Source organism: Condylostylus longicornis, unplaced genomic scaffold, assembly GCF_029603195.1.
Source record: "Condylostylus longicornis isolate FDR11 unplaced genomic scaffold, ASM2960319v2 ptg000155l, whole genome shotgun sequence".
Taxonomy (NCBI): domain Eukaryota; kingdom Metazoa; phylum Arthropoda; class Insecta; order Diptera; family Dolichopodidae; genus Condylostylus; species Condylostylus longicornis.
This window is the reverse complement of record NW_026578123.1, coordinates 157269-183980: the sequence shown is the minus strand read 5'-3', so window position 1 is coordinate 183980 and position 26712 is coordinate 157269. Positions and strand designations below refer to the sequence as shown.

The window sequence follows — 26712 nt, the reverse complement described above, 5'->3', positions numbered from 1 at the left end:
TCTTTTTATTTTTAGAGTGACCGTTGTGATGCTAATTCTAATCTACTGTTTGATAATATCTTTTTATAACGTAAATGTTATTGTGAACAAATATTGTAAATATACTACTAACAGACATGTAATATTAATGTTACAATATTTAAAATTAGTGACGGCCACAAACGTAGTCTTCAAATTTTGATGTTTAAGTTTTTTAAACAAAATTTAAAAAATGAAATTATAAATGTTTTCTCTATTGACTTTTTTTTCGTATTAAAAACATCAAATAATACAATTTTAAAAAATTTATATTAAAAATTTGATATATTTGTCACCAGATGGCGCAGACCGACAAAATTGCTATTGTGAATTACAATATTACGTTATGAAACAAAGTATTGAATGATTTATATAAGGACATTATATTAGTTTATCTTTATATTAAATTTCATATTATGATATTAAACTGAATATTAGCTGACAAATACAAACATATCTAATATTATGGTAATAAAGAGAATTTCATAATGTCGGTATTATACGTGTGAATTTATAATTGAGTTTAGAAATTATATTGATTTTCTAATGGACTTAGTATTCCGAATTTACAAAAAAATTTGATGTAGTGTATTAGAGTCAACAGCACTGCAATCGGTTGAGTGACGTTAAAAAATGTATCGCAGAGTATGAAAGAATTTGTTGACCTCCAGATTAGTGAATTGATGTATGTTATTTGGATTAGTGAATTTATGTATGTATGTTATTTCAGCGGTTTTGTTCTGTGTGAGATTTGTGTAAATGCATGTAAATATATGGCATATGTTCGGAATAGAATTAAATATTGGGTATTTTCCTATATGTTCTTATTTAACTTATCACCAGTAATATTTGCAAATTTTGCTATCTGTCAAAAATATTTAAAGAAAACTTAAAATTATGTCACTAGTTGGAAACAAAAGGTGTTGAATGAATATTTTGTAAAAATTTTTTTTTAAAATTTGAAAAAAGTGTAAGAAAAAACGTGTAAGAAAAAGATTTGAGTACTACATTACTGCACATACTAAGTGCATTCTGAAGTAGAATCTTTTTATTTTTTAAATAATATTGCATAAATTCAGGCGAATGTAGAAATTTTACTGCTGGTGACATCTTCATTTGTCTAGATTAAACTATAAAATTGAAAATGAAAAATGTTAATGTGTTTTTTATACGAAATTCATAGTTATGTCATAACTATATAATATGTATGTAGTTTATAGTGACACAAAGAAGACAATTTTTAAAAAAATACACAAGGAACTACTTTTTTAAGCGATGATATTGAGTATTAAGTTTTTTTATTTTATAGCAGCGCCACTCAAAAAAAGTAGCTCTATTGTGTAATTACAATTATTTTGAAAATATACATTGTCAATTAGATATTGTCTCCTGTACATTAAACACCAATTTATATTTAATAAAATGTATAAATTTATTTCGAACATGATATTTAGAATAAATTTCTAAACATAAATATTTTATTGTTATGGAGACTAAGAATATTTAAATACAAATGTCAAAAAACTGGTTTCACTTCAATTATTCAGTTTTATCGGTAGATGAACGTTGGTTGAATACTTCAGAAAATCTAATAAAAAACAACCAAATTCTCAATGTTGTCAGTTATACCTGGCTATAAATAGAAACTCTGACAAAGAACAAAACCATCTATAGAGAACAAGCACAGCAGAAAATAAAAAGGTATTACAAAACGAATCTTAAACTTCATAATTGCTCTTTGATTTCATATTCTGTCTGAAATAAAAAAAAATTTAAAAAAAAAAAAAAATAATTAATCCTCTTATTAATAAAACAGAATCGTTTATATTTTCGAAAATCTTCAAATCATATGCGGGCAACACAACTTAAAATCTCATAATCTCACAAATTATAAATTTTTTTTCTGGTTGCAGAAATTTTTGTTAATATATTCTTCTTCGATCTGGTCATATTACTTCAATCAATTCAATAATAATAAACACATAAGAAATACAGTTGAAATCTAGTCGTTGTTTCATAAATTTTTTATTTTTAAAAATTTACGACATTATTCTTATAATAGCTACTCAAAATTGTAGAATATTAAGGGTGAGAAAATACCAGTATAATATTGTACGTTCATATATAATGTACATATGTGTATGAGTTGTATGTATATAAACTCGTATGTGAGCATATGAAATTTGGAAATTCCTATATGTAATTATGAGTACCATAAAGTACAATAAGGGAGCAGCTGTTTACCAAATGTATATATAATTACAATTTGAAAATAAAAATAAATTGAAGAAGAAAATATTATAAAATAGAGAAAAATAAAAATAAAGTTCATTGTGCGCGCGCAGGACTTATAAAAAATTTTTTTGATCGTAAAATAGAATAAATGAAACCATAAAGCATAACGGACGTGGAAAAGGGAGAAGTCCTTAAAATAATAATAATAAAAAAAAATATAAACAATTTTTTTTTTTTTTATTTTTGTCTCGTGTCTTATGTATTTTTTGGAGAAACCAATTAAATAAATTTCAATTGTGGAAAAATATTGAATTCTGTGAAGTTAAAGGGACGAATTTTTTTATTTTATGTAATAAAAACAGGATATAAGGACATTATACCTCAAATAATTCACATTTCTGTGTTCAGTAAAATAAAAATACAGTTTATTTCAATTTTAGAACTTAAAGTGAACGGTATACAATTTTGATTATTCTAAAAATTAGTAATTAAATACTTATTTTTTGAAAATTTTAATAAAATTATTAAGAATCAAAAATTTATAATAAAATAAAGTGAGTATATAATATTATTAAAATTCAGTAATAAATAAAATTTGTTTGCATCTACAACAATCAACTATAGGATAATAAGAAGAGTAATAATATAGTGTGGTGCCTAATAGGATTATATAGTTTGTGCTTTATATAAATATTCACTTAAATAATAATAAAAGAATGAGTGAAATTAACAATTGGGTTTTGCTTACATTTGCAAAAATTAACAAATTGAAACACATCAGTCGATATTGACTTTAAGCGACTGTAACTTGGAAGCTGTTGAATTGTGAACACCGTCTCCATACGAAAGTTTTGCTTATCCATGAGGTTCTGTACAAGAAACTCTGTTTTAAACACACAAATTCGCATAGAGTTCAAAACTTTAAATTTTGTTTTGGTTTAAACAATTGTACTATAAATGTCAACTAAATTCACAATAGCAAACAGTAATATTATATGGGTCCGGCTCACTCTCAATTTGCTGCCACTATTAATTTACTAATTATGAGTCTAAATTAAGTGCTTTCTCTCGTTTTTTCAATGAAACTATATAAAAGACTAAAAAAAAAATTTTGTATGGAGGACTTTTATATTTTGTTGCAGCGCATCAAAGAAAAAAAACACCAAATAATAACAAAAATTTCTAAAATATTTCGTGTATTTCAAAAAATTTTCACATATTCATTAAAATCCAAATTTCTCATTTTGAGTTGCTTTTTCCGGAAAACTGAAGGTTCAAATGTAATTGATTGTAAGAAAAAAATAAAGATCTATCAACTATCTTTAAAATTAGTGTCTAATAGTTACTCTACGGTGCATGATTCTGAAGTTGTTATCATTTATTTATATGAGGGACCGATTCTTTTCAGCAGCTTGCAGCCCAAAAAAAATCCAAAACACAATGCAAATGAGTATTATATGCAAATACCGCCAACACCATCTCTTAAATAAAATAACTTGAAATTAATATTGAATTGCTTTAAAAATTGAAAGGGTAAAATTAATTTTAATTCAAACACAATACTCGTTGTCATTCACTGGAAGCCATACACATACAGTATAATATTAAAAATTATTTGGTACTTAATATAATATTTAATTGCACAAAACAAATGCACTAGCAAAATAATACTACGGGACCAGTTATCACAAAATTTAATTACTGTACTAATATAGTGCTAAACCCGTTCTTAATTAGCATGCACACTATACAACCAAATTGAAAAACAAATCACCCAACGAGCTCAAATTACTCTTGTATTTATTCTACTAATAAATGCACTTAAATTTAAAATAATAATAATTTTTTTCTATTTTCTTTTCTTTAGAATGTTGCCAACTGATGAAGATTATTTCAATCCAGATATTAATTATAATTTTTCAAATACAATTAATGACAATTATTTTCCTACTACAATAATAACAAATAATAATAATAATTCACAATATATGACATATAATAATAATTCACAATATAGAAGTTATGAAAATACAAATTTAAATTATGGACACAAACCATTATTAGCATATGAAATGGTTGAAATCTTAATTGATTTATCAAAAAAATATAATTCAGAACATAATCCAAATGAAATATATTTAGCTGCATTTACAGGATGTAATTTAACATATAACAGTTATAATAACTGTTATAATAATAATTTTTCGCTTATTCAATCAATTAATAATTCGACTTGTAATGAATCTATTCAATGAAAAAATCTTAAATATTCTGTTATAACGAAAAATTATATAAATGTAAAGTAAAAAATATAACAAAAAAAAAAAAAAAATTATAACAAAAAATTAGTACATAATTCCGATTATATAAGGGTATAGACTTGTAGAGTGAGAGCAGATGGATAAAAAGATAAACAAAAGAGGAAGAAGCACGATTTTTTTTTTCAAAAATAAAAGAACACCTTTACGAAATTCTATTTTTTATTGGATAAGCCAGAAAACATATGGTATAAGTTTTGGAAGAAGAATAAAATAAACATATAGATGAAGGATCTGCTAAGGCAGTATAGTAAAACGGAACAAAACAAAATAAAAAAAAAAGATGATTTTTTAAATTTTGAAAACTCTGATAAAAGAAGATTTGAACCAATTTTAAAAAACTATAGAAATAATGAGTGGTTGGTGCTTCTATTTTTCAATTTTAAAAACTACTCTGTTATATTTTAGGTTTTTTTTCTGTTAAATTGCCTCTTGCGCAAAGGCTAAATCAATTGTACACATATATGAGTTTAAATTTCGTCCAGGTGCAATTGGATTGCTCTTTTTTTTTTATAAATTTTTTTGCTTTCATTATTTTTGTATTGTTTGAATAAGAAAAGAAGAGTAGATAAAAAGGAAGCACAGGGCACGATACATTCGTTCTTATACTGTTGGCTACTGCGCTTATATTTTAATTTTTAAAATTTTAAATTTTGATTATTCAATTTAATTTTTATTCTATTTAAGCAATAAGAGAACGAAAAATTTAAAAATAAAAACCAAAGTTATTTTTAAGTGAATATTTTTAAGGAATGAATTGTGTGTTTAAATAAAAAATTAAATATTTTTTTTATATCGTTTTTGAAATATTTTAAAAATAAATGTACAAAAAAAAAATTATTAAAAATTTAATTGTTATACACAAAAATTTTTGAAGTCTTCCCAAAGATTTCAGAAAATTTACAGCATTTTTTTTTTTTTTGTATTCTTAAAAATCTAATGACTAGAATGGCTATTAATACTAATTTTTTTTTCTTATTTAATAATTATGGCTTACGTATGAAATTCTTGATTAATTATAATATCCATTAAAATAAAAATCATTCTTATATACTCTGACTAGATAAAAATTATAAATTTAAATACTTATTCTAGTTATATTATTAAAATTATAGCAATATTCATAAAAAATTTGTATTGTTAGCCGTCATTCAAAAAAAAAAAAAAAAAATTAATTGCGGCAACACTGTATTAAAATTATAATTCAAAAGTTGAGATGTTTTTGAATACCGCATAGTTAATATGCTGCAAGTCTAATTAATTAAATTTTTTTGCTAGTAATTTTGGAATAAAATTTTGGTAAAAAATTATTTTTAAGAGAAATTTTACGGTGCATCTTCCAATATCATCAATATTTTAAATTTAACTACATACATAATATTTGAAGAAGAAAACGAATAAATAAATATGGGATGGAATTTTGTTAAATTTTCAAATTGGAATCTCTTGTTGTGATTTACCAACTAATTTTTCTCTAAGAGCTTTATATATTTCACTATTTTCTGGTATACCTTCTTGTTGCAAAAATAATAATGTTTCTCTAGCACAAATAGCAAAACCTAAAGCTTCAGCATTAAAATTTTCATTATGTATTTGTGGCTGTTCCTGTTGATATTGGTATTGATAAATCCCTTCCGATCTATTAGATAATGATGGTTGATTAATAATATTTGATACTTCATGATCTTCTACTTCTTCTTCTCTTCCACCACATGGTTGTTCTTGTTGTTGTTGATCTAATTCTTCTAATTCATTTTGTAATTCAACAATTCTTTTTAAAGCTTCAACTAAAAATAGATTTCTTGTTGTTTTTGGTAAAATTTGTGGTTGTTCTTGTCCATTTTGTGAATCATCAGATTCAGATGGTGGTGTAAGTGGTAATAATCTTTCAGTACCATCATTACTTGATTCCGGTGTATCAACATAAAAATCATGTTTCTCACGTTTAGCATCCTGTGCGATAATTTTTAATTGTTCTATATCATTTGTGTGCGGTGTTGTAGTTGTGTCATAAGATGTTGATGATGATGATGGTTGTGTAATAATTACTGATGATTGTATTGCTGTTGATGATGATGATGGTAATGCTATTGATGATGATGGTAATATTATTGATGATGTTCCAGGTTTATTTTTATATTCAGAATATGAATATGAATTGATAGATTGCGTGGACAATGAATTTGTTGAATTTCCTTTAATTAAACAATAAGAAGGTGATATTGATGATAAAGATGATGATGACGATGATGTTGCTGATAATGATGAACATGAGGGATTTACAATAATTGAAGTTTGAGAATTAATTGTCAATGGAGATCCGGCAGGTGATGAAGTTTTTGATGATGAATTTGATGAGCATTCTTCTTCACGTTTCCGTTTTAAATTATGAATAAATTTACCAGACATGTTTGGTTTGGTGTATCTTGATTATATTCTTTTATTAATTTTAATTTAAAAATAAAATATTTCTCCTTAAATAATTTAATAAATAAATAAATAATTATAATTAAAATTCATTTTTAATTCGAAATTTTGTTGCTACTCTGAAGCACGCTAAAAAAAATTATTAAATTAAATCCTTTGGGGAAATTTTGTTATCCAGTTTTGGTTACAATATTTTTTTTTTGGTATTTTAACGGCGATCAATAAACCGACGATTATAAAGCGCAAAAAATTCTTGCTTTAAATATAATTATTCCGTTCCCGTTTAAGACTCAGACTAAACTAAAATTATAAAAATAAATTTCTTACCCTCATATTTCAGAATGAAAATAATTTTTGTAAACAACAAGGGTAAAAAATTGGACTGAAAGGATCTTATTTGATTTTATATTGTACACAAAACTTGATGTATGCGAGAATATAAAAAAAATTAAGAGGGAGCGAATTTTGAGAGTGTATTGTACAATGTTTGTTGTAATGTGATTGTATTGCAATATTTTGGAGAGTGCAACAGAGACTTTACGTTTTCTTTTATTTTTGGGTATGTACGTTAGGTAAATTTTCTTGTTTTTTAAGTGTTTGATTTTTAACGATCAAAAAATGAAAAAAAGAAAAATTACCGTGTGGAAGGAAACATGTGCAACTTTAAATTTTTGTATGCGTGTGTGTGTTAATAATGTTGAGTATGAAAACTAGGGTACGCATTGTAATTTTGTTTTTTGTTGTTGTTTAATTTCAAATATTTGAGTATAATAAAAAAATATTCAAAAAGGAGTTGTTCAAGTAAATGATAAGATATCATAGTAATATTGCTATCGGAATAAATATGAAGCTTATACTAATCTCAAAAATCTTAATTCTAAAACTCTCTTTTCTGAATTACTAAAAAATCAGTATACATACGTACATAAATATTAAATAATTAAAAACATTCTGAAAACAACGATTTCATGCGTCACCGCCAAAGGACAAAGTATTCCCATTTCTCATATACAGAATTTCGCTCAGTTAAATTATAGTGGAGAGAGTGAATGACAGATATCACAAGGAAAATAATATTCTTCTTATACTTGAACATTACATTGAACGAGTACATGGTGTTCGTAAAAATTTTTTCTCACCGGGTGAGGAGAAAAATTAAATGTAGAAAAAGGTGGTGATTCGTGTATAAAAAAGAATTTAGATCGAGTGAGAAAATACATTATCTGTATATATAGTGACATTTTCAAAATTTTTAAAGCTTGTTTTAATACACGTTATTTTGATTTTATCTAAACTGTGTTGTTTATATATGGAGTGTAAAACTCATAATTCGTTCATTTTTTAAATCAAATAATATTAAGAGAGGATAATAATCACAATTTACAATTTACAATTTACAACTCACAAGTCGCAAGTAAAGAAGGAATAGAAAAAGAATCAAAAATCAATACAATAAACATACGCGCATGTGAAATTAAAAAAATCTAAATTGCGCATGTATAGGTGTATAATAATACTGGTATATCAGTTAAAAGATCGCAGGCAATGCTATGTATGTACATAATAAGTAAATTGGTGGAACATCTAATAAGTGAGTATGTATGTACGATTGGAATATAGTTTTCTTTTATTGTTATTTTTTGGTATGCGCGTTCACATGGCTCTATCAAATGACAGCCGGTAAAGTTTTTTTTTTTTTATGATTTAATACAGTGTAAATTTTAGTTTCCTCATGTGTTGGCACAGAGTTTTTTAATTATATGTATTTTTATTTAAAAATTTTTATTATGTAGAGTGAAGGTTATCGTTGTTAAAAATTTTATAATAAAAGTGTTGAATTCTAACTTAATGGAAATTTCTTCATGCAACTGCAGAACAGATGGATGACGTAATCAAAGGAACGAGTTAAAGGCAGAAAAATTAATTAAAAAATTTTTCTCCTCGAACTGGACTCGAACCAGTGACTTACCGCTTTCTAGGCGGACGCTCTACTATTCTGATTAATAGAATAGTAGTAATATTAGAAACCGGTTCTACTACTCGTATTAACCGGTGTGAATCGTAAAATTTCTTTTATTGGTTATATATACAAATACTGTAAGCAGTATCAAAACTAAATGGTCTTATTACGTAGACGGGAGCCACATTTCTTAAAAGTGCACTAATTTCACTAGTTTAATGATAATTAAATATTTTATGTAGTATGTAGGTATTCTTTTTCAAAATGATATTTTCCCTAATACAATAAAAAATTATTGTATTTGTGTCATAATCTTTATCGCGGACCACAAAACTCACATGACATTACAAAAAAAAAATTTTTTTTTCTGACTCAATTTCTGTTGTATAGGAAATCGATTTTATTTAATCTTTATTGTATTTTAATTGTACATACGTACATACATGAGTAATAAGTTCAGTGTTGATGCTGATCATATTTTTATGCTCCATCTGCCTTTTATTCACTTGCAATCTGCATGACATTAAAAAACAAAGTCAAAAAATAAAAACTCAAAAAATGATAAAAAAAAATCCACCAGACGACGTGTGACTGCGTATGCTGGTAGTTTTTTTTTTCAAACTTTTTTTTATTTACACACATGCATACATATACTATTAAAAATATTGTGTATTGCAGTATGAGTAAACATTTTGCAGGATGTCAGGTAAAGCAGCTGATGGATTTATTTTGTTTTTAATAATGTAGTTATTGTTTTTTTTTTTCAAAAATTGTGTGGTTTTCTTATTCTACTGTAATGCGGCATTCGTGTTTGTTGTGTGTTTATTAAGGCGTAATATTATATCAGAATTTCTAAATGAAATTGTGGTAAGGTGATTTTTTCATTATGCGAATATACATAAGTACATAGGTTTTTGATTAGTCACAGCAAAAATCATAATTACTTTTGCATGGATATACATACTTACATATGTATGCTCGTACATAGATATGTACAAGTATAACAGTTTAATCTAGTTGCTACCATTTTCTTCTCTGATGGTAATTTGAAAGATGTTCCATTTGAATTACAATTACGCAGGAACATACTTCTAACGCTATGTAAATAAATATTTTTTAAAATAGCTTTTCTAAAGTTATTCTTCAATAATAATTAGTATAGTATAAGAGTGTAAGTCATAACAGCAAAATTGCTTCTAAAACTTCACTAAAAAACAAAAAACAAAAGTGCTCACTAATACTTTAACATTTTTTCCCCTACTTATAAGAATGGCACACTTTTATTTAATTGCATTAAAATTTTTTCTTTTTTTTTTTTTTGGAAAATTTATTTTTGATGGTTTTGAGAGGGGTGACAAGAAAAAAAATGAGACAATATATTTTGTAAACATTCTATGATGAGCAAATCACCCTTTAAACACTTAAAATTATTGTCAATTTATTTTATATTTGTAAGGTCAAATTTATAATATAAGCAAAAATGGAGTTTTGAAAAGAATCAAACTCTAAATGTCAAGCAAACATCCAACTGCTGCTTCCCTTGCATCCAGTGAGTTTTCAATAAGCCCATTCCCGGTTGTTATGCATGCTACAACTTGTGGAAGCGGCTGCGATTTCTGAAATTTCGATGCTTAATAATTTGAGAAATACGAGTAGGACGAAAAAAGAAAGAATGTCACTTAGTGTTTTTTTTATTAGCCTGAACAGATTGTATTATCCTACTTTGGGAGTACCATCGTGTCGCGCACATCCTGTATAATGTTTTATATACTATTATGTTATGCAGTCGAAAATATTTCATAATTTAATTTTTCACTCTCATTTTAAATTTTTTTATTAGTAATGAACGCGCTATGAATGTTAAACAAAATATTTGAATGTCAAAATATTCAAAAATGTTATTTGTTGTTTTAATCAAAGATTTTAGTTTTTTAATTTAATTAATTAATTTGAAAAATTTTAAAATTCAATAAACGTGTATTAAATTGTATTTTAAATGAATATAACTATGTATGTATGGTGTGAATTTTAATAAAAATTATAAGTGCATATGAAAAAGTAAGAAGTGAAAATTATTTTAAAACCTTCACAATAATTACAAATTTTAAGAAAAAATTTAAAAATTAATAAATTTTCTAAGGCTCTTTTGAATTTCAATTCAATGTGAACAATATTAGTGATTTAGTAATTAATAGTATTAACAGTAGTAGTGATTTTAGTAATTTTATGGCAACAGTTCATTTTATGGCACAGTTCTGTTTAGTTTCAACTACTCATGACTAGTTTGAACTTGTGAAAGTATAGCAAAAATAATGATATATCGAATTTTGGTCACAACTATTCATAAACTATTCACAATTTTTAACTAAATCACTCATATAGTTCACAATTGATTATACCTAAGTGTCTAAATTATTCTTACAACAAGTATGTATGTACATATACACGTACTTTTGTAAATATTTAAATACTTGTTATCAAATGACCTGTTTGTTGTTTCAAATTTCGAATACTTGTGGACACATACATAATATATATATATATACACATATACCTACATGTAAATTATGTGTATAAAGTTATTTATAAAAAATATAACAGTAATTTATTGATTTTCTTAAAAACTAAGTTTATCTTTTCTACTTCTTTCCTTACATTCTTCACAAAAAAAAAAGTCAACAACACTTTTTACGGTCTTTAATATTTTATTAGATTTTGAAAGGCTTTTTGAATTTGCTTTTTAAAGGGTCTTATAAGGTTGTTTTTTTTTCCAATTCCATATTCCTGATCCCATTTTTCTTAAACAGTCAAAATTTTTTATTAAATGTCAAATAAAATAAAATATTTTTCGGGACTACATGACGTATTTATACATATGTATATGTGTATAGCACATACTTATACGCTTGATTAAAGGCCACTATATACAATATTTAGCACATACTTATGTTTTTTGAATTTTCAATTTATAATACATTAAATATGAATAAAGTGAGATTGCAAAGTTATAGACCAATTTATGTTTAAGCAAAATCAAATTGTTAGTGAATCAAATGTTATTGGACTCGAAAAGAAAATTGTATGTTAAGAAAAATAATATGCCTTAAGATAGTAAGCTCCTATACAGTTCAAAAAATTTTTTTGGGTAAATCTGTTGTGTATAGCCTTCATCTTTACTTTTCGAATTATGAATTTGTACTGTCGCCAAATATATCAAAATGGGAAAGGCCGTAAAAGAGCTAGCTGCGAATTGTCTTCTTAGACTGTAACTTTACCTTTTTCATATCTAAAGTATTTTATTAATTTTGAATGGACTGCCTCTATAATTATATTCTTATTGTTTAAACCCAAATATAAACATACACCCCTTTGATATGTATATATTCTACTGATGGCAGTTGTCGTAGGTTAGATTAGGTTAGGTTAGGCTAATGCGACCCTCCGAAATATAGACTACTTGGGCCCCTTGTGGTGCCGCCAAAACTGCTTTTCCACTCCCCATTCGAACAATCATTCCTCACCCCATTTGATTCCTAACATTTACATCCGCTAAGTCCGCAGTACAACGGAAGAAATTAGACTCAAGAAATTTGTGCCTAGAGTCCGCCATCACCGGACATGAACGCAGGAGGTGGGTCAGCGTTTCCTCCTCCCCCTAATTAGAACGGCTTTTTACAGGGATCGTTTGCTAGGTGGCTCATCCTTCTCGCATGTTCCCCAATGAAACAATGACCGGTCAGAACCCTTGTCACAGCACGATATCAGGTCTCTTGTTTGACGTAAGTCTAGTTTTGGTCGCGTTACACATTGTTCCATTTGCCCATCTGAGATTGGTAAGCTCCATTGCCGCCTTGGGTAGCAGCAGCCTATGAATGCTTAGACTCACGTAAAAATCTAAGAGTTGTTCCATGTCTCGCAAGCTTGTCTGCCTTACGATTCCCCAATTCCCCGGAACTCCACTGTGTTAAGGGCCAGTTGTTTTATGTTTGGTAGAATTTAGACTAAAAAAACTTGTGCGCTATTTTGTATTTTAATACTTTAAAGTTAATTTATTGACAAAAAAAAAATTCTGCTTTTAAATAATATAAATGATATAAAAAAAATTATCAATTATTCACAATTAGAATTATACGAGAAACTTTCCTACACAAAATATATATAGATCCGATTGAATAATTTTTCTACAATTTAACTTTATTTTCTATCCATGTTAGATATGAATTGACTTTTGTATATACACCTGGAAAACCTGGTACTGCACATTCAAAACCAAAAGAAACTACTCCAATTAAATAATAATAGTAAACAATTTTAACTGGATCCAACTAAAAAAAAATAAAAATTATAATCAATTTTATAATTAAAAAAAAAAAAAACAAAAATTCCATATACTTGTGGTAACATTAAAGGACCTCCAGAATCACCTTGGCATGAGTCAATTTGGTTCCCTCCAGCACATATAATCTTAAACAGAAATTTAATTGATGGAAAAAATATATTATTTATTTTTATAAAAGGTAAGCGTTATTTTAAGTACTATACTTTTTGGATCGGATTTAGCCATGATGAATCGTGCGCAAGACCTTAAAATCGATCATTTTTGAATGATTTTATTATATTGTTTGAAGTCATAGAGCATTTCGTAAGAAAACAAGGGTATGATCCTTAGTTATTTTTACACTCCCCATTAAAATTTTTGGGAATTCTTAAATTCTAACTTGGCTGCCAATTTTAACTTGCTTTTATAGAATTTCTTATAATTTTCATTGTATGAATTCAAAAATATAATAACGTACCATGCGGATTTCTCATTAAACTAAAGTGATATTTTGATCTGCACATTATCATGGCCAGATTTTATTCTAAGCGCGAATTATTCAAAAATCGGGCTGAGCTAAGTAATTCAACTAAGCGCTAAATCTTTTGGATGAGCTTTTGTCATTACATAAATTTTCGTTAAATGCCAATAACAAAAACTAATGCACAAGAGAAGTTCTAAGGATTTCGAGATCTATTTTTACTGCGGCCATTTTACCTTTTATAGCATAAATTATATTACGTTAAAAAAATTATTTTTACCTTATCATCAAAATTAATTGCAATAAATTTTGTTGAATAATTTTTTTTACATTCTGCTAAGGAAACAATTTGAATTTGTGCCTCTCGAAGTATATTTGTTGTGGTACCTCTAAATTTTTGAGCACCCCAGCCAGCAATGAAAGGATTCATTCCAACTAAATCTTTTGTTAAACCATAAGGTAAACAAATAGGCATTATATGATCTAAAAAATATGTCAAATTTTTTGATATCATAACGTTATTTTGAGTAATTGTCCGAATTTTTGAAACATACCAGCAATATCTATATCTTTTTCTAGTCTTAATAAACCAATATCATTTGCATTACTATTAATATTATATTGTTCATGTTGAAATTTTTTCAATATTTTAATATCAATTGAATTCGGTTCTTTTCCTGATATATTATTAGTTCCTAAACGAGCAAATGCTAAATCATTATTAACACAATGTGCGGCAGTTAAAACATGTCGAGTAGTTATTAAACTTCCACCGCATAAGAATTCAGCAGGATCATTTTTACTTATTATATATCCAAGAGCAGCTATCCATGGATATGATCCTATAATTGTTAATTAAATTCAAGTAAAATAACATTTTATTTGTTAATTTTAATTTACCTTTTTTAACTTCATTGCCGCCTACAATTCTCGTTTGTGGTAAAGTATTCATACCGCATTGTCCAAGTGAACTTTTTGGAATTACTCCTGGTTGTAATTTAATATTAATCGGTTGTAAAATTGGTTTTGCAGTATTTGATGTTAGTGGTCCATTGCCAATAATTGTTAATGGCACTATCAATGATTCATCATAAACTTCTAAAATTTTACGAAATTCTTAATTGTAGAAAATTATTTTCTAAATCATTTGAAAATATAATTTATTTAACCTGATATACTATTATAATTTAATGCTGAAAAGCTAAAAATAGAAACTCCAGGTTGATTTAATGAAACTACTTTTGGTTGTTGAGATGGTGCTGATTGACTTAAAATTTGTAAAGTATCTGGTATTTTTGGAATCATACGATTTGGACAACATATCTGTAGTTAATAATAGAAAAAATATTATAATTTTTATCTTAAAACTGCTAAACAATATTAAAATGTACTTTGAATTTCAATAATTTAAAGTACTTCAATGGGGTATCATAATTTTAAAGTACTATCATCAATTACTCCAAAAAAATCATTTGCCTCTATACAAATTTTATAATATAATTGCAATTAATTTTTGGAACAAGTGATGGTATACCTGTTAAACTTACTTTCATTGCATCTACACTGATTTCACATGTTATAGTCCGTAAAAAAGCGTCAAATGTTATTGGCGTAGTTTGAAGTTTATAAAAATATTCTTCAATTAAATTTGGACAGTTTTCAACTGATGTACATTGTCCTTGACGCTTAGCTGATGTTAAGCAACTATCCGCTAAAATTAATTATAATTGTAAAAGTAAACCTTAAGTGTACTATATACATAAACACACCTAAAATATATAATATACATGTGTACATTTTGTTTTACATCTGTATGTATGTAAAATAGAAATCACATATTTGAGAATTGAGAATTTATTTCAACTTAAATTTAAACTTAAAACCCCAAAAATATCAATTTAAAATAAGCTATTTGTTCATATTACATTTCAACCCTATTATCATCTTGCATATTACACACAAATTCCTTTTGCATAACCCTTGATAATTCTTTATTCCGATATTTGCTTATTTTAATATGTTCATGTGCCTTGTCGTATATGTATGTATGTGTTTTAATAAATTGTGTGAAAAATGTTGATAATTTTATTAATTTATATGAATTTATATGTGAATGTTTTAAATCGACTTTTAATTCTATGAACACGAAGTGGAAGCCTTTGACTTCTTGGATCAATACAAGGACATGGAGGATTTGGAGAAACGCCACCAGGTAGACAAAGTGATGGTACGGGTGGGCAAGCTGGTGTTGTAGAAGTTGTTGTTGTTGTTGTTGTCGATGTTGATGTTGAAGTACTTGTTGTTGTTATTGTTGTATTTGGTGGAAGTGTTGGCTGAAAAGTAGGTATTGTTGTAGGAGTTGTTGGTCTAGAATTTGTTGTTGTTGTTCTTGTAATATTTACAGTACTTGAAGTAGTCACAGTTGTAGAAACAGTTGATGTTGGAAGTGTTATTATTGGAAAAATTGTTTGAGGAAAAAAATTTTTACAATATCCTTTTATATTTGCCAAATGAGTAAGTAATGGCCATAAAAATATTTTAAAACACAATTCATCTATTAACATTTGATATGATTTTTAAATCACTAAAAATATTAAAATATGAAATGATTTTATGTCTACACGTTAACGATTATAAAACGGTACTAAAAATAATAATCATTATTGAAAAATTGGGCCTAATTAATATTTGTGGTTATGAATAAAAAGTGAATAAATTTAACCCTCTTTTTTGTGCTCGTAAAGCATATTTAGAACTTTTTACTAACACTACATAGTTATAAATGTGCATAAAAAGCGTAAAGGGCATGGTTATCGTTGTATAAAATACGATAAAAAAAAATAATAAATTACGTTATTGCGGTTTTTATAATGCGTTACTTTAATTCTCTAAGCAAATTCCGTTTGACAATATTTACATCATAAATACATCCGCTCATTAAGGTTTTATTGAGTTAAAAAAAAAAACCCAAATACACAAAATAACAAAAAGTTTGGAAAATAAAAAAAAAGCATTTTAATTTTACTAATTAAAATAGGGAAATTTCAAAAATTCAATTTAACATTGTATGAATTTTGATTTTTTAATTTATGTTCATTAATTTTTTTTTCTTACAATATTATAAAGGGAAATTAACCCATTTCTTTTCACAATATTGATTTATGACCTAGATTTTTAACAGTGCTTTGTAAACTTCATTATCAAGTACTGTGCAAGTACTTTATAAGAGTACGTAACGACTCATTCGGTTAAAAATAGGAGATTTCTTTAAGGTATGCTAATAAAGTTCCGGGACTTCATGGTACGTATAACAATTTAATATCTTTTCCTGTTTCTATCCCCACATCTCTTTCTCTTACCCTTACTTTTCCCTTTCCCACTCTTTCTCTCCGTCTTTTCCTTTTGCCTTCCGTACTTTTCATTTACTCATTTTCTTTTCGTTTACCCTTTTCCTCTCTATTTTTCTTTCTCCTTCTCCATCAATCGTTCTTCCTTTTTCCCTAACTTTAATCTCCTTTTCTCTCTCCTTCTTCATCTACCTCTTACCCTAACCATCTCTACCATTCATCTTCCTCTCCCTACATCTCTCTCTCTCTTCAAATTCCATCAACATATGTTAAAAATTCTAAAAATGAATTTCAAACGCCGTTTATCGGACCTTATAATAAACAAAGAATAATTAGGATAAAATAGTGTTAAAATATTGTATTGCCACTGAGAACTGTCATGTATACAACATTTGGGTCAGATTGTACATTTAGAAGTGACCGAATAAGTTAAGGAAAACGGAATAAATTAATTTTCCATTAAAATAAATTAAATAGTAAAGATTGAAAATTTCTGATAAATTACATTTACAATAAACTTTACTCTTAGAAAAAAAAAAAATTCTTCATTTATATAAAAAATTAATGTTAAATGATTGAGTATAATTACTTTTAACCCATACGTGTCAGTACGACATGCGTAGAACAACATTTTATATTTTTTTTATATAAAATTTAAGTCATATTATGAAATACAGACTTGGACTAATCTTATTCAATATTTAAACCTCACAGGGTACTATTGTGTACTATGTATATGGATTCTAAATGGTCCATTGGTTTTTTCTGCCTTTTCGAGGATTATTTATTTTAATATGCGTGAAGAACTAAGTTTTTGCAGCTTAATTATTAATATTACATTCCAAGGCGGTGTGTAGTTAAATATGTTTCCTCTTTTAACAAGTTGATGGTACTATTTCTGGAAATATATCCCTTCGGTATATCGTAACTTTAGGGTTAAATAAATTAATATTAAACATACTTTAACAGTGTGTTAACGGTGTACATATGAGTATGTTTAAAGCTATTTATTTTAAAACTTTTCGCTAAATTGTTTAATATAAACTCAAATACTTAGTTACAAATATATGTACATATATATACATATACATATTTGTAATACATCTAACGAAAACTTTACTATTAAAATTAAAAACAAAATTACTGGCGTTTTTTTTTTGTATGTTTGTGAAATTTCGCTTCGTTTGAATAAACAAGAACTTGACATAAATTTTTAACTTACATTGCGAGAGTGTTCCCAGTATTAAATAATTATTTATTAAAAACATAATAATATATGAAATTTTTTTATAATACATTGTGATTCATGTATGTATATATAGAATATAACAAAAAACAAATTTCGCTTTAATAATAACAAACAAGAACAATAGAGAGCTAGCAACTTACGGAAGCTGGAGAAATACTAAATATTTATCTCTGAAAATTATCACTAAAGGTTATACTCGTATAATGGTCATCAACTTGTAATTTTTAAATTATAGATGATTAAATGATTTAAACATACATATAGCTACATACTCTATTTATATATGAATTTTATCGAATAATAATAAAAATATTATATAAAAGTTTTTGATTTTAGTATGTATACCTGTGTAAGGTAAATGTACAAACAGTGGGAAAGTTTTAAAATTTTTCAAATCGTAGAATAGTTTGACATCCCGGTATAGGTTAATTGACACTATATTTTTCTCTTTTTTGATATTTGTTTCGCATTGAAACACTGAAATATGTCTGACTCACAACTCACGATCTCGAACATTAAATTATTATTAACACCTTCAAAACGGTGTGATTATAAGCTTCGACAAATATAGGTGCAATCTGCTTTAATTTCTGTGATAAGTTGTTTTTACCTTGTTTTTGGGTATATGTAGAACAATTGGATAAACAAATTATGCGCAGTATGTTGTTGATCAACTTGTACCACGCTTGGCATTGTTCAACGTACCCTGTGAACAGATCGCAACATTCTAAACTAATATTGTGAAAATTTATTTAACCATATGTGTAATATTTTCGGGACAAAAAAAGTCGGCCACTTTTCGCACTATTTATCCTATATAATTTGTTCCCTATTATGTTGTTTTGACATCTTTAAATATATTTAAAAAAAAAAAATATTAATTCTGATATTCATTTTATAAACATATTTAATTGATAACTTAAAATAATTTATTATATTTAAAGTACACACATACGTATGTAGGTGTATACACTTTGTTTAATATTATAATTACTTTGTTAACAAGTTGCCGCCTGTCTCTTTTGACAAAATATTTATCAATATTTGTGATTCTGTATCGACACTTTGCCTATTCCAACAAAACTTATAAGAGCGATTTATGTGAAATAAATATTTTTTAAAAGTGATATAAGGAAACCTAAAATGCTACTTAAAGCTGTATTAGCTTAACAAAGAGAACAAATAATCATATATCTCCTAACTAATGGAGATCATTAAATGTAAAATAAATACTGACTATCGAAGTAGAAATTTGTCTCCATACTCAGTCTTGGTTCTTAAACAAGTTGCTCTCTATGATGAGACAGGAGTTATTGCCGTTGTAAATTATCTTGTGTAAATATTCATTTTAAGTATTTGGGGAGTTCTTATAGCTTTATAATAACTAATTGAAAAGCTTTAATTATATTTCAGTTTGAAGGCGACTAATGTGAAAAGATATTAAGAAAAATTATAATGTCAATTTGGTAATAACTTGGAAAGAGCTTTATTATACTCGAAAGATCGAATATTTGAAGGGTAATATAAATTAATATAAATTTGTCACTCCATTTATAACACTGAGAAATAGATGTCTGAATTATAGTAAAGGCTTTTGATCACCAACGATTTCGAAATCGATTAAGCTATGGTCGTCCGCCTGTCCATTAGACTCGAAAAGTCATTGAGGTAAACTAAACCAATTTCCACTTTTTTTTTTTTTTTTTCCTTTGTTCACTCCTAGAAGGAGCATAGGGCTAGTGCATGATTTCTCATGCACTAGTTTCATAGCGTCATAGGGTTTAACTAGGTAGGTGACTAGCCTGCCGTAGTTTTTATTTATATATTAATTATTTGAGGTTATTAATATTTACTATTTATTTTTCTTAGTTTTTTTTAATATCGAATATTAGGAATATTTGAAAATTACTTGTACGAGTATAATATTTTTATTAGTATTGTATATTAAGTTATAATAATATTGAATATAATTTTTATAGTGACCTGACCGGGGTTTGAACCCGAGACCCTTCGGTTAAAGGACCGGTGCCATAACCACTGCACCAATGGTCAGATAAACCAATTTCCACTAATTACTAAAATTTGTTACAAGAATCATATTTAATTTGAGTTTAATAAAAGCACATCTCAGAAACTATAAAGTCTGAAATATTTGAAATTTTTCTAAACGAATATTGCAGAAGCATCACTATTTCAATAAAATTTAATTGGTCGTTGTATAAGTTCTTATATAATAAATGCCATTCAAATTTAAAAAAAAATATACTTTTAAAATTACAATATGCACGCAAATCAAGAACGACTTGGTGTATAGGAACTTTCTATAACATTTTATTATTGAAACTATAAGGGCCATAGAGTTGACACGATCAACTATTATTTTCAAAACTATTTTCTCTTTCTCGTCTCTTTTAATATTTTGTAAATAGAAAAAAAAAAATTGAGAGCCAATTAACATATTATTTTAAATAGAACAAATATTTAAATCAAAGTATATCTACTAACAAGTAGTTCGACTCTCCGTTTACATCACACTAATGCAATCACTCACCAATATTTGTATACAAAAAATTCCCTTAGTTAAAAGAGTTAAGCAGTATACCTTCTTATTTTCATTTTTATACACATAAGAATTTTTGGGAGAGGAAAAGAGTACGCAATAGATGTCAACCTGTTTTTTTATAATGTAATTTTGAAAGGCGACACTTTATTATTTGTTCCTATATAAAGTATAGGGAAAAATATTAAGAATTTTAAAAGCGATACAATAATTTCCGTAATTCATTCCAGTACAAGGTGGCAAAAAATGTGTATTCATATTATAAAAGCGAAGCGGAGAAAAAGTGTTTAAAAAAATTATTATAATTTATATGAAAAATAATAAAAATAAATTTTAAAAAGACGTATAATATTAAAAACGACACGAAAATTTCATTTGTTGCTTTAAGATGTGGAGAGGTAAATATGTACTTTTGAAAATATTTTAAATTTTTAGTGTTAAGCATTTGTAATTAATAATTATTATTAATAAATAAAATAAATAAATTATTTTTAAATTTTTTATTTTCATTTCAATCTTAATAAATTTAAAACATATTTCCTATGAATCGGTAATGATTATATTTCATAAAGTATTAATCAGTACGCATACACCTTTTTTTCTTTATAAGTTACTTTACTTCACTACCTGATACTGCGTATCTACTGTACCAGGTACTTAAAAAAATGAAAAATAAATTTTGTTATTATCAAAACAAAAACCACAAAATTTTACCTAACTTAATATAATTTTATTTCAGTTCAGTGTTTTTGATACACTCGTTTGTTTACAATGTTTTGTTTCTTTCTTGCCTACACAACTCTGTTTTGTTTCTTTATTGCCTACACAACTCTTATTACCATCTATTTCTAAAAAAAAATGGAATATTTTAAGAATTTGGAAGCAAGATGCAAATGAAAACTAACGGAATGGAACGAGTCGAATTAGTAGATATACTTTGATTTAAATATTATTAAAGTTCAGAGAGTGGAACAGTGATAAATTTGAATACACACAAAGACAAGGCATTTATACATTTCCTATATTTTATAGAAAATACTTAATTTATTCTTATGTATAAAATCACCCATGTTAGCATGATATAAGCTTTAAAATTCCATTAAAAAAATTCCTGGACCGGGCAACTACATATATAATAAAAATTTTAAAAAATAATAATTAGATCGTTATTGACATTTCAACAAGAAGAGGAAGAAAAATGGTTATCAATTAATGTTTTTCTCGTATAATTAAAAAGTTTTTAATTAGAAATTCAAAATTTATAAAGTTTCTTAAAAAGTACTTTTTTGTTCCAGTTCAAAGAATATTTTGGTTCATTTTGTTGAAATGGTTTCAATTTCTCCATAACTATATTTACTTTAGGAAATTTATTCTTCATTGAAGTCCATTGTAACCCTCACACATACGTATACAAATTTTTATTTAAGTTTAACGAGTTCTTGCTTTTAAGTTCAAGGTTAATGGACTTTTTATTGAAACCGATTTATATTTTTGAGTTTCATTATTTTTTTAATGATTTTTTGTTCAGGTACACAAAAAGAGAAAGATATTTAATTTTTTGATAATGGCGCCTGAAGTGGGGTAGTTCAAGAAAAATATCAAGATGTATACTGTGTGTGTGTGTGGGTACTTTTAAAGTATTGAAATGTTGAAAATTTTTAATTTAGAAATTTTTAAGAGTAGCTATTAAATTTTAAAACAGAATTTATGTTATTTATATAGTTATAGAATTTAAAAAGTTAAAAGAAATCACTTGACTTACAGAAAATTATAAATGGCTAAATTAGATGTTGTTAGTCAGAAATTCGTGTTATATTTAGAAAATAAATTTATAGATAAAAAATATTTTTTTTATAGATTGAAAAATTTTTTTAAGAAAATCAAATAAGTACAAAATCTTGGAAATTTTGTTTCTCACGAAAATTATTTTGTAAATTTAAACAGTATTTGATTATTCTTTAACAATTATAGTGATTTTGACGTCTAAAATTTGAGCACGTCAAAAAATATTGACGTGTTCAACATTTTCATGAAAGTTAAATTCTTAACGTCATTTTCTCAAGAAGCTGAGAAAATTACGTTGGAAATTTGAGTAAATAAACAAATTTTTAACGACACAAACTCATTACTTTAGGAGAAACTTTACACGTCTTGTCTACAAGTTTAAAAATGAAGAGTAACTTGATTATTTAAAACAACAACTTTTATACGTAATAAAATAAAATTAAAAAGTTACACAGTGAAATTTATAAAGAGAAAACACCTTAATCTCAATTATACCTTAACCTTCATGCATATTAACTTCTCTTTAAATAATAACATTAATAAAGATTATCTTATTTGGGAACAGTTGAAGCGTTCTGTCATGTAAAACTATTTAATTTATTATCGTTAAGCAAAATAAACTCAAACCTATATTACAATTTTATATTGTATATAAACATGTCGAATGTATAAGATTATAAAAAAGAAAATGAGAAATTGTGTAATGTGAAAGGTATAGATAAATTGAAAAGGTTCATCAAAAATTTTTGTATAACTGAACTTTTAAGGTAATATTGTGTGTTAATATATAAAATTGATGTTGTCTGCCGGCTGTTGTAGATTAGGATACTTGTTTTTCAATCTAAACATAACCAAGCCTTCATACATTCGAATATCATAAATTTTTAACTAGTTTACATATTCTTTCCATCTGAGCATGGCATCCAAAGTCATTCCATATAGCACAATTCATATTCAATTGTGGTGGGTTCACTAAAGTTTTATTTTTGGTAATTTACATGTACAGATTAACTTTCATTTAGCTTTATTTTCCACTTATTTGTCCATTTATTTTATACATACCGTTATTGGTTTCCTGTAATTTTTTTGTTGGATTTTCAACATTAGGTCATACTGCAGACATTGCTGTATCGTCGGCAAATGTAGCCACAGTTATATCCCCTAGATTTGGCAAATTCATGTTTAAAGTCGAATTTTGGACAATTTATCATTTTATGGCCGGTTTTTCTAATAATAACTTGATGATTGATTGTGATGATTTTGAAGTCTTTGACAACAAATACCAGAATACTTTATGATTAGGGGTTCGCGGTTCAAAAATCAACCATACAACTTCGAAAACAATTTAATCATATTTTCGTTAATGTTGAAGGTACACATTTTATGTTTTGGATAGAGTTTAAAAATGCCGTCCCTTATGAAAATATAAAAAAAATTTATGTTCGGAATGATAGAGCTGTACGAATTTATAAAGTGTATATGAATTCTATATGCCATGATATTGCCATTATTTGGTAACAAGATTATAGTCATTTAGACTTCCTAACAGTCTCATTGATGTTTTATAGTAGTTCCTATTTCTTTCTACTTTCTTCTCTTCTTAAACATAATAAATCAAAAAAAGAAAAGATACAAAATTAGAAAGCTTTACGATTAAATCCTGGTGCCAAATTATATAAAATTTTCCAAAGTTCTAAGAAAAGAATTGGGTACCTCATTACTTGGATTTTAGCATCAGTATACCTTCTTATTACCGTTGTATATGATGTTTTATGCTTCCTTTTATAGATATAAGTTTGTTATTTTTTCTTTGATCTTAAATAAAAAAAATCAATACATTTGTTAACAGATGCTTTTCGGCAAACCGATGGTTTGTCTCATACCTATTTATCATGTCTTTCAATTGTCATGATTAAGGTATGTTTTTGAAATGCTTATGAATGAAAAAATAAATTTTTTTTTCTATATTATTACTTTTAGATTTAAAAAAAAAAACCCGAAGATGGTAGAATTAAGAAAGGTAAAATTTTACGAGAAATTTTCATTTTTGCTATGGTGATACCAATGAATTTGGGATGAAAATTTTAGATTTTCCTCTAGATTTTCCTTACGTCAAAAAAAAGAAAAAGGAAATTGTATAAGGAAATTAATATTAGGTGTAAATTTGTACTTATAAAAGGACTATTATCACATATTGTATACCGTAAGAAAAAATAATTCTAATTCTCTAAAGATTCCATTTAAAAGAAAGAGACAAACAGAGGAAAGGTTAAAGTTTTTTCAGCTATTCAAAGAACTGCTCAATATAAGATTAAGATGTAGTTAGGAAAATTAAAATGCTTTTGAATAAAATTTATGAGACAGAATCGAATAAATTTGAAAAAATCTACTTATAAAGTAATTTAGGTTCTAAAGAATTCTATTTTTCGGGTATAGTTTTGATAGTTTGAGATAACAAAAATCCTACACATGGAATTTTAATTAACTAATTTTTTATAAAAGAAGTAAAATTGATTTCATTTTCAAAACCCAAAAAATGAAATTGACTGCAGGAGATAATTATTTTCCATTTATAAACTACATTTTAAATTTTAGATCCTGGATATCAACATTATTTAAAAAATTTCTCCGAATTGTAAATCAACTCTATAGAGATTCCTGTTCTTGCAAATTACGGCTCAACACAAAAATTGAGCCTTCTCTCACTTCAGTGCAAAATCTGAAAATGACGTCGGCGTCGCTCACTTTTCTTAAGTTATTCACTTGCAACTGCCAAACAAGATACATAGAGCTTTCCGGATTGTGCTTTGTTTATAGGGAGTGTTAAAAACAAATTCAGAGCTCCTATTCGTCTTAAACTTGTTGTAGATTATTATTCTATATTTACATATAAATATTGCATATTATAATATATGTAAATTTATTAGTACATATAAAATGATATATAACAACATATCCCAAGCTTTAACTGCATATTTATATCAATAGCATATACCCTCCGATTGGAAGACGCTCGACACGTTCATATAAGTTTCAGATATTTGGTCCTAGGGTTTACTATGTCCGCTCCTATGTAGGTTTTTGACCCATCAGAATAACTAAGTACGAGATTTATTCTAATTTCTCTTACTACCAAGAGTCATAATACTTACTCAACTCTTAAGGGTAGAATTTCCTGGATACAAAAAAGTTTTGAATACGAGTATAATATTTTTATGTACTGTAATATTGCTTACGTTTATAATTTAGGAAGTAACTTTTCTAAATTTTTTGAATCAGATACATTCTTTATTCAACTTGTCAATCCAGTGGCTACAAAAACTCTAAAATTAACAATTAAGCTTTAGGTTATCGTTAATCCAATTCAATGGTAAACAAATAGAAAATTTTCTTAATATTATATAGGATAAAAATTGAAAAGATTAATTTATTCTAACATTGTTCAATTAGTAGGCGACATTTTTCTACTTTCCCGGTCCTAATAAAAGAGCAAAATAATTACTAAGATACCGTCAGTGTGGTATATGCTAATAACTAAGATGTTGAGTGCTGCCGATTCTATTTCTGGTTGTTCTAATCCTATTGTTGATAAGGGTGTTCAAACTTACATTAAGAGGTCTGTACTTTTTGGTAATTTAAATTGCATTTAACTATATTTAGTTTATATAAAAGTAGCTTGTATTTCAACTCATGTCTTGTTGGTCGTTGCATAGAAACTAAACTAAACCACTTTAAATATAAGGATAAGCCATTTTGTACTTTACATACTAATATATACACTCTAACTCTTCATTATTTCTTTTACCTTGATTATCAAATGATGACCATTTAGCTCAGTTGCTTAGCTGCTTCGTAATCTGATAGGCGAAATTTCTGTTTCTAAATGATGTTTGTTTTCGGTTTTTCGTACAATGTTAATTTGGATGATATTGAATGCTTGATGTAAGCATTTTGTTTGACAATAATATTGCAAAAATATTAATTCAGCTTCTCAAATTCTTTTCAAATACTGTC

At 26.4% G+C, this 26712-nt stretch overlaps 1 protein-coding gene across 1 annotated transcript; it reads right to left on the bottom strand.

The window, feature by feature from the left end:
* Window positions 1-12980: 12980 nt before the first annotated feature.
* On the bottom strand, window positions 12981-18461 carry LOC129615968 (venom protease). The gene is made up of 8 exons (XM_055531412.1): window positions 18327-18461; window positions 15305-15468; window positions 14927-15080; window positions 14658-14855; window positions 14312-14599; window positions 14038-14240; window positions 13351-13422; window positions 12981-13283 (listed from the first exon to the last, which is right to left on the bottom strand). Exons 1-8 carry the CDS (start codon window positions 18400-18402, stop codon window positions 13140-13142), a joined length of 1299 nt encoding a protein of 432 aa, XP_055387387.1. The 5' UTR covers window positions 18403-18461; the 3' UTR covers window positions 12981-13139.
* Between the last annotated feature and the right edge of the window lie 8251 nt (window positions 18462-26712).